The sequence below is a fragment of the Penaeus japonicus genome, unplaced genomic scaffold (assembly GCF_977035675.1).
Source record: "Penaeus japonicus unplaced genomic scaffold, GWHDUDI00000001_assembly GWHDUDI00000020, whole genome shotgun sequence".
Lineage (NCBI taxonomy): Eukaryota > Metazoa > Arthropoda > Malacostraca > Decapoda > Penaeidae > Penaeus > Penaeus japonicus.
The window spans coordinates 29415472-29425471 of NW_028234422.1; the positions used below are offsets into that span (position 1 = coordinate 29415472).

A 10000-nucleotide genomic window follows, 5' to 3' on the forward strand; every position below is an offset into this window, starting at 1 on the left:
ACCAAGGGGTTCTTAACCTTGGGTCTATTAATGGGTTTCAGGCGGTCTGTGAGGGCCAGATATTAATATATTTTTATCTACTATAGTTTTATATCAACTGTTTTATGTATACCATGTCGTGTATATAATTTTGATTACAGAAGAAAACCAGTTAATCTTGCCAAAGACCACCCACTGTTTCTCCTTCTTATTCAAGAATAGAATAGAGCAAAATCGATATTTTGTTTTTCATCATTTCCCAAATATGATTGTATTTGATTTTTGTAAGGAGCAATCATCACATATTATGAGTGAAAAGGAAGATTCTTCAGTGAAGATCGTTTACTTCGCTTATATTGTATGAGATCATTAAGTTCCAATAAAGTACATCCATTGTGTGCTGTGTTGTGATTGTGTGTTTTTTCTTCTAAGGCGAGTGGCCATAATTTTCACCAAAATCTCAACGGGATTCGTGACAAAAAAAAAAAAAAAAAAAAAAAAAAAAAAAAAAGTTACCCCGCTTGGATTTACCCGAAGATACAACTGACTAAAAATGGATTCCTGATTTCACACTAACCGCTGTAAGTGAACATTCTTCATTCAAACTAGACTGTCTCGAGTTGATGAATGGCAAAGGATGATTCCGCATTTTTCTGACTGAATAATCTAGAAAAATACAAGGGTCCTCATGGAGATTATATTAACTGAAAGGTCAAACCAATAATCTTGGTTTGAAATTATTTCCATATCTTATACAAACGGTATTATCCGTTGCATTCGTCAACTTGGCAATTGATACAATGGCCAATGAAGTCTACCTGAGTTGGGAAACATTTATTCACAATATTCACTCAATATTCAAACTCTCCTGATCCGGAATTTGTGTTTTTTTTGTTGTTTTTTGTGTTTTATTTATGAATTCCATAGGGTACACTGTGCAATTCGCTTCTGCATGCGTGAAAAGAGATTAAAGAATCAGACAGGTACAAAGAAGCCAAACAGCGGAAACTTGAGACTTCGAACTTAATTATTAAATTCCTCATTACTGAATTTCCACGGGTCGCTCTTTGTGTGGACGAAACTTATTCTCTAAACATTGCATTCTCTAATATTTTGATAGAAATGTTTTGTGCAACGTTTGAGCGAAGCAATGACTGCTTCACTGGAGGATTCATTTGACTTTTCCATGTGAAGAACCTAGGTCACATTGATATAAAAAAAATATATATATGGCTCAAGATATATAACAATAAAAAATGCATTTCCTTTACTCCTTCCATAGTAAATGATTTCCATCTCTACTTATTGTCTTTGTTGCATGTGTCACATAAACTCGCAGGTAAATTAAGGGACAACGGTCGTATCGATATATAGAAAATATGTGAAAGGAATATCGTTTTATTGATATGAACGAAATGTCTTTATCCTTAATGTGTGATATTTTCTTGTAGGTAATCTATTACCTTTTATATGACCTCTTAAAGAACGACATCATTTTAGTGGTTTACAGTGAAACCCTCAAAATAAAAAGAACATTATCTGGAAATGCTGCACTATAGATGAATATATTAGATGATCAAATAGGGGGGATGAGACAGGAACCCTTTATCAACAAAGCTACGTCAAGTGATGTGCTAATTCTTTTGTATATCTGTCATATTGCGCAAATGTGTACCAAATACACCACTTAATTAAGTGAGGCGATAGCTGTCCTTAGCTCCCTTTGATGTATATGCAATGGCCAAGGGCTGAGATAAACGACTAGTTTCAACAAGTTCTAGAAAGCGTGGGTTGGGCAGCTCGATTGAGAAACCTTCGGTATGCATCACTACACTGCTTTTCGTCTTTTGTAAAAATTACACTGATGGCGAACTCGGCCAGGGTCAGTATCCGGAATTCATCAGTATAGAATTATCAGGAATCAAGCTACCTCTGCCACCCTTGCAAAGTGTTGAGCTCCTTCCACACGAGGCAACTATTTGCGACAATCGACTGGAAAAAGTTTGGGCGAAGTATTTGAGTGAATGGGGGATTCCATAAGTGGCAGATGCAATTGCTGTATTGCTTTATATAAGAGCTCTCACACGGTGTTATAACTTATAAGTCACGTGACTGTCACTTGATGCTTATAATTACCCAAGGTTCTAGTTCTAGTTCTCTAGTTCTCAGAGCACATTATTTTCTCGCATCATAAAAGTTGTGGGAGTGTGGTGTTAATAAGTATTGATTGTAACTGAAACTTGTATACGTTATTTATTCATTGATAAGACTTGTAGATTTTGTGATCACGATCGTTACCAAAATTTGGAACCATTGCGTAAATACATACACTAATAATTTATATTTTACTTTTAAATGGTGATGTAGACTATAATCATATGGCAACCATTGGCGGCAATGCGTAAGAGCAACTACACACTAACTATACATGCAACTCTTTTAAGAATATCCATCTTTAAATGTTAGTATACAACTTTCACAAACTAAATTGATAAAGATTATTCATAATTTTCATGATTAGGGTTGTGACAAAAAATTATTTGAAATAATTTTATAAGCTTAAGCTTTAAGCTCATAAAATAATCTTTTTAAGCGTATAAAAAATATTTTCCAACAACGGTTTCATTACTTGATAAGACTCAATTTTAAGTGGCTAACGAATATTTCAACATTTTCTAATATTAATATATTCAGATGAACAGCAGTTCATTCTAATATAACAAACTAATAACGTCGCATTCAGTGAGTGTTATACCGTCATTGAGTGTCCGATTCTGTCTTGCCTCTGAAAACTAGATTAAGAAAATACTTGACGTATATACCATTTTCTCATCTTCACATGACAAAACTTGCACTCTATCACTCCATCAACATCCACAAAGTCTTTGAACTCGTCGAGTAATTTTCTTTTGAGCTTGTGTGCCTGAATTTTTGGCATCTTTGCAAGCTGAAATGTTGAGAAAGTAGTAAAGTTTATAATTTAGAAGTAAATATTACATCTATGGAACTATGAAAATGCTACTAACTTACCTTTAAGTAACCGACGGAAATACTTAAGAATCTACTATCTAGTAACTGATATGCCAATTCTATCGTTTGCAAGGAATTGTAGAGCTGAAAGAGCGATGTGTTGATGGAAGAAAGTAGTTGTGGTTTCAATCACTTTAGTTCACTACACGTATATACAGAATGATATATGAATAAAATTACAATAATAATAATACATTACAGACAAATAAAAAAATTCAAATATTATAGACAAAAAGGTAATTGTTTGAATGAAATTTATAATTGTTAAAGCACAAACAATCAATAAACATTTTTTCCAATAAATAAATTTTAACATAATAGCGAAGTCAAATAAACAGGACATTAGAACATTAGAATCCATTTTTATCCATAAAATGAAACCAAAACTTAACAGAGACTTACCTGTTGACCTTGCAGTTCTGTCGTGAATACTGTTCACTTACAGGGCTACAGGGTCAACATATCACCTCATTTTCTCCTCTTCTCAATTTTTTTTTTTTAATTATTATTATTATTCTCTGGTCAACGTAGTTTTTTTCTCTCTCTCATATTGGAAAATAATTCTTTATTAATTGTTTGTGCTTTAACAATTATAAATTCCATTCAAACAATTACCTTTTTGTCTATAATATTGGAAATCTTTATGAATAAAGTTTAACTCTGTAAACAAAATTAGAACATTAAAGATGCACAGACTGAACATTATTTAAAAAGAATATTCTTGGATTAAGTTTTTAATAAAAAGCTTATTTTTCGAAGCTTTTATGTTAAAAAAGCTTAAACATTTTAATTTTAAGCTTATAAGCTAATGTCACAACCCTATTCATGATCAATCCTTCAGCAGCAAAAAAAATAAAAAACGCGTTCCTTCTCCCATCCTTCATGAATGAAGAAATACAAACACAATAATGGATGCCATGTCTATATGCATATGAACTAGTAGAAATATCCTTAGAACAGAAATATTTGCTTATTTTTAACTCCTTTTAGCAGAACACTCACCACAGGAGTTCGAGACTGGGCTAATATAAGGAAATTAAGAGTGCTCGTGTCTCATAATTCAAAATTCTTTCTGACTCGTAAGGGACAATGCCAACAGACGTCGAACGATCTGACCTCTCCATGCTAATCTTAACCATGGATTCTGTCCTGTTGAAATGTATAGAATTGATGGAAGAAATCTTGGCCGGAACTACCTAATATTTATAATTTACATGTAAATATACTTATTGGTTAAACACGAAAAGTGAGACTGACGGTTAGAATATGTAGTTGTACTAACAGCTTAACGGAAAATTTGAAGACTTAATTAAACATGATTCCCCTTTCCGTGTTTAATTACTTGCAATTTGTCAATATATTACTTCTGTATAAGTAATGCGGTGTCCAATGAATGCTTATATAGAATTCTCAAGTCAGTGTTCTAATTGCGAAGTAACAGTTGCTGATATATATTAAAGTCCCAAGAAAATGGTTAAGGTATTAACAGGGTCTTAGGTGTATCGAATTTTCTAATGAAAGGACCAATTAACCAATAAAATAAACTACAGCCACCTTTCAACCCAATCCAGACAGGTTTCTTGAAGTGTTACCCGGAATGGGCACTGGCACATCTGCTTGTCCCCCCAATAAGGGTTTCATTTAAGAAAGGAGCGAGCTTCACCAAACATATGGCGAATTTCGCACTTTCATTCACTCGTCTTAATACTAGAGCCGTATCTATTTTCGTGCGTTTCATTCTCGTGTGACACTTGAGTCATCTGACAATATTTACTTGTTTGTTGGAGACTAAAATTGTAGTATAAGGTCCATATAAGCTCATTGTTCTTTATAACCAGTGTGATAGCTTCAGATTTATGGTAAGATGAAAGGCAACTCTTGTATTTGTGTAAAACCAACCCTAATGCATATGTTCATCATGGCAGCTATATTGCCATTGCTCGTTTGGCATGTCCGTATTGCTCCAGGTCTGTGATGGGATAATAGTATATCATTTGAAAGTAAGCCTGTAGTAATGACTAGATAAAGTATGTAAATATCTAATTAGTAAAATGTATAACAATTTAAATGAAAGGTGATATTCATTGCAAAAATACAGTAAACTGGTTGAAATAGCAGTATCTTCGAAGTATTGTAAAATAATGGCATACATTCCAAGCACCTAAAGAGCCAAATCCTGCTTGCACAAAAAAAAAATGCAAGGTATTAATTACAAAAGAAAATCAGAATAAGTGATTACTTGGCTTCAACCAATTTCTTTATCTGAATTTACCTGGACTCAAGCAAATGGACAGCAGGCATTATGTTCAATTTACAATAAATCAAAGTCATTGCAAATAAATGATTGAGGAAGTCTTAACAGCCATCACTCAGTTCTAAAAATGTGGGTTTCTACCTTTAGGATTCATTTTTGATGCGACTAATTGTTGAGAATAATCTGCCACATTAAGTTATTAGCAAAATTATCTTGGACAATTCATTATCAAAATCGAGACCGTATTCACATCAGAATACTTAAATATCCTTGGCAATAGCAAATTAACAGATCTAGATCTTACCTAAATTTGCTGCTTATCTGTGGCTTCAAAGGTATTTGCTTGGACATTTTACACTTATTCTAAAGTAGATTACACACTACATAACCAATCTAGCACAAGTTCTGACCAATTAATGTTACCCGACTCTACTGGTTCTCAAGAGGACATAGCCAAGTCTCATCACATGAATGCCCAGTTTTGAGATTTGATTCCAAAGCCATAAGCGCTTGGGGAAACCCGATTTTAATGGTGCCTTGTACTTTCAAAATAAGAATACCCACTAATGTAAAAGGGGGATAACGGTCATCAAGGCCTATAATATTCAAAATTTATTTCTAAAATTGCCACACAAATCACAATCTGGATAAAAAAACAAAAAAACACCCATAGCTTTTTTTTCTTTATTTCTACCCATAAACTGTTTACTTCTTGTAACCACAGCTGGACCTTCTTCCACGAGCACGCTCGAATTTGCGTCCCTTGCTGCGCACAAGAGGCTTGGTGTGGCTTCCAGGGAGACCAGGAGCACGTCCGAACATCTTGTATGCCTCACGGGCCTTGCGGCGACCTGGAGATTACAAATAATTTCAAGTTCTTTTCTCAAGTATATACTCTTGAAATCACTACATATGAAATAAAATACATCATATAACAGTACCCCTAAAATAAAAATAAAACCCACATAGAAAATGATAATTCAAACAGTAATAAATACACACAAACAACATTCTTTTGAACTTACCCTGGATGAGGACTGTGTTCTTTCCAAGGGGGGAACGACGAGCAAGAACATCAAAAGTGATGACCTCACCACCAGCCTTCTCAATGCGAGCACGGGCGCGGGCAGTCACGCGGAGGGCACACACCTGTCGGGTCCAAAACCAATTAACATCTATCGTCTTAAAATAGAATATTTATCTGGCAAGGTTACAATCCCTCATCTCGTAACTGAAGTCAGGTGAATGTTATAATAAATATAGGCATCAAATTCATATTTGCTGAGGTGCCAACCTTCAAGTGATGCCATACCCAAATGGCTGCAGTCTTGACACTAGTTGGAAGTAAAAAGGGGGTCAAGCCCAATCATAACCTACTTCCAGAAACTCATTTTTAGTTTTTGAAGTCAATGATAATCTTATAAATAGCAGTCATGACTACAGTAATTAATCTTGTGTAAAAAAAATAAATATTAATTTTCACTATCATACATCAAACAATAAAGTTGCAAGGCTTCTGCAAGGAGGGAGGGGGTATGCATGGGAGGAGAAGAAAAATGCAAGGGATGAAGCATATCCAATGCACTAGAAAATTAAATAAAATGGTGCTTAACACATGGTAAGGCAACAGTAAATTTTGGTCTAATAAAAGAATTAGCAAGTGCAATTAAACTCTAATTACACATCTTATCAGAACAATATGGGGCTTGGTATTGGGTTATGAAAATGATAAATATTTTAAACAAATCTGGCTTATGTCTTGTAAGATGGTATTTTGTCAGCTATGAAAATTATACATGGTGTTTGAAATCTTATTTGTTTTCGCTAGAAAAACTTTTCATCTACTGTGTACTTGTAAAGGTAAATACATTTATAATACCAACATTTTGTGTGGCCTTTGTTTCTTAGGGAGAAGTATGATCCAAGTCTTTCTTCCTATAAGCAGGATCATTACTTTACATTTCCAAAAATATTGTGACATTATGCTTGATATAAACTGTCTGGGTAATACTGAGAAAAACTGAGAAGTATCATGACAACAGCTTGCCAAAACTCCAGCCAATTCCTTCAACACTTTCCCTTGGTTTTGCCACTGGAGATTCAGTGATGGCATGAACATTTACCTTATGTAAACAGAAATGTGAATTATTCAGCTGGACTTTAGGGTACACAACTATTGCCACTAATTGGTTGTATAAATCTACAACCCAAATGGTGAGAAAAGGATTTCAAAATCTTAAAGATATTACTGCAGTATGTTATGTAGTTCTATGGTATACATTGAAACTAATTAGACCAATCTCATAATAGTTATCACCTCTACAACCATTAACCTCCTTTTCGCCTGGCCCAAGGCATATAAAGTAGTTATAAAGTCTTGGAAAATATTACTAAATCACAGCATGTGATTTTGGCTTCGCCCTTTACAGTCCTGTATTTTGTACGCTTGTTTTGTATGCTTTGTTCTACATGTTTATGTAGCACTATTCTTTGTCAAACAGTTGTATATATATAAATGAGGATTATTTTCTATCACTACGGTTCTCAGAGTGCCATTACCTGCTTGTATATGGCCATCAGAGTGTCCTTTGCAATGCATTATTAGTTAATCCACTGTTCAAAAATTCTTAAAAATGCAAGATTCCCATGATGTATCTTGTACTTTCAAAGGAGTTACTTTGGTATGACCAATTTGAAATGGAATTTTTCATACTCAGTATGCCAAGGTTAATGGCATTAACCTGCAATTTAGGAGGAGAATAATGAAGAATAATGAGAAGGAAGAGGAGGGGGAGAGGGAAAATAAACCCATACAAATAGCATGATCTCTAGGAAATGTTTACTTACAGTGAGCTTGGGGACTTGATAGAATCTGTTGTCATCGGTCACGGTGCCAACAATGACGATGGTCTTGCCTGCGCGGGTAGGCTTGGAGGCCAACTCTGCTACCTTGGCCAGGGAAATGGGGGGCCTATGTACGCGGGGCATAAACAATCTCTTCATGATAATTTTGTTGAACTTGGAGTTGGTGCGCCTCGCCAGGAAGCGGTACAGCTGTAAAAATAAGTATTGGCATTAGTCAATATTAAAAAGTATTCAAGAAAAAGTTTAAAGGAAATACTGGATTGGACATGTTGGAAATTTATTTAATACAAAAATTCCTTCTATCTTTCCTTACACGGTCTACTGGCTATGAAAATAAATAATCAAATGAGTAAAAACAACATTGTGCCGAATATGAATATGCCCTATTCTGTATGTCTCACTTCAAAGATTTTCAATATTATTACGAACTTTTTAATTTACAGCAAAATCTTAACTTTCCATTCTTCCAGGTGAACAATTATTTGTCCATTTTGATCCAAAAATGCTCTACAACATTAACCTTGGAGAAAAGCATTTCAACAAATGAAGTTGCAGATAAAATGTGTAGGACACCATTTCAAGGAAATTTTCACATGTATATTAAACTTCCAAGTAAAATTATTACAATTCTTTTTACCAATTAATTTCGTGAACCACATTTTTTTGTAAAGTGATCAACCTGACAGCCAACTCATTCAAACCCACAGCATCTATACATGCCAAGGAATGGGTAGACTCAAATTCAGATAGCATGCCGTGACCATGCTTTCCTTTATTGATAAACAATCTCCTTGACCAGACATGGGGAAACACACTGCTCCTACATTCCTAATTTTTATAACAAGAACAAAAAAGCTGCATGTTGAAACTAGTGCAGCAGCCAGGATATTTCCAAATCCCATTGTATTGAACACTTTCAAGATCATTTTATGGACTTAAAATTCCAGAAATGAGGAGCGAGGAACATTTTCTCAGCACTCCTGGCAGCGGACAGGCATTTACCTTAAACCATCACAAGTCAAGGATCTAAGCTGACTTTGGAAGGCTATAGCTCTGAAACTAGCACTATGATGGTAACAAATCCAACTGACAAGATATTCTTCAACAGCAAGTAGTTTCAGGTGTTGCATCATGTATAAATAGACACCTGTCTTATAGGCCTAAACAGGGCCATTGTATATCATCCACAAACATCTGCAATAGGTCTAATAATGGAACCTTGTCTAGCACATGGTACATCAATGTGTATTGAATCTGGTCAAATCTAATGATGGGTACCTGTTCAGTTCAGTTCAGAGAGATTTGCGAAGGCTTTCCTTCGCTCGGGCTATATGCACGAGGCGGCCCGGATATGGGTACCTGTACTATCCTTAGATATTTATAGTTTTCCAACATTCAGATAAGGTTTTATCTAGATATACATCTTATAGTAGTCCTTTAAAATACTATAGTGAAACAGATTACCTCTATCCAACTACACTTAGTCAAAAAGGATAGAACCTTAATTTTCATGAGCTCAATTCTAATTCAAACCTAAACAATATTTGTTGTGGTCTGTGATGGTATGCCTGCATCTTCATGTCCAACCTAAAAAGCACTTCAACAAAGATCCATCATGTGCAAACTAGCAAGATAGACCTTGGACTACCACTATTTGATAAATTACTTGGTTCTAAAAGACCCGCCCCACCCAAACATGTTGACCTTGGCTGAAGCCCCAAAATGTATATAAGCCAGCAATGGCTGGGAAAGTCTTGCAAACATTTACCAAAATTCTCTAAATTTCTTCTGATACACATTGAAGCCATACCAAGAAGACATCCACATGTTCAGCCCTTGGGTCCCAATAAATGCTGCCTTGATGCAAATCCG

General features: G+C 34.9%; 1 protein-coding gene across 1 annotated transcript in view; it reads right to left on the reverse strand.

The window, feature by feature from the left end:
* Positions 1 to 5933: 5933 nt before the first annotated feature.
* RpL18 (ribosomal protein L18) overlaps positions 5934 to 10000 on the reverse strand; it is a 5588-nt gene continuing 1521 nt past the window's right edge. The window contains exons 3-5 of the mRNA XM_043019152.2: positions 8111 to 8317; positions 6289 to 6412; positions 5934 to 6114 (exon numbers count right to left, since the gene is read on the reverse strand). Of these exons, the coding sequence (XP_042875086.1) occupies positions 5969 to 6114; positions 6289 to 6412; positions 8111 to 8317 (477 nt within the window). The 3' untranslated portion in view covers positions 5934 to 5968. The remainder of the gene's footprint in view (positions 6115 to 6288; positions 6413 to 8110; positions 8318 to 10000) is intronic.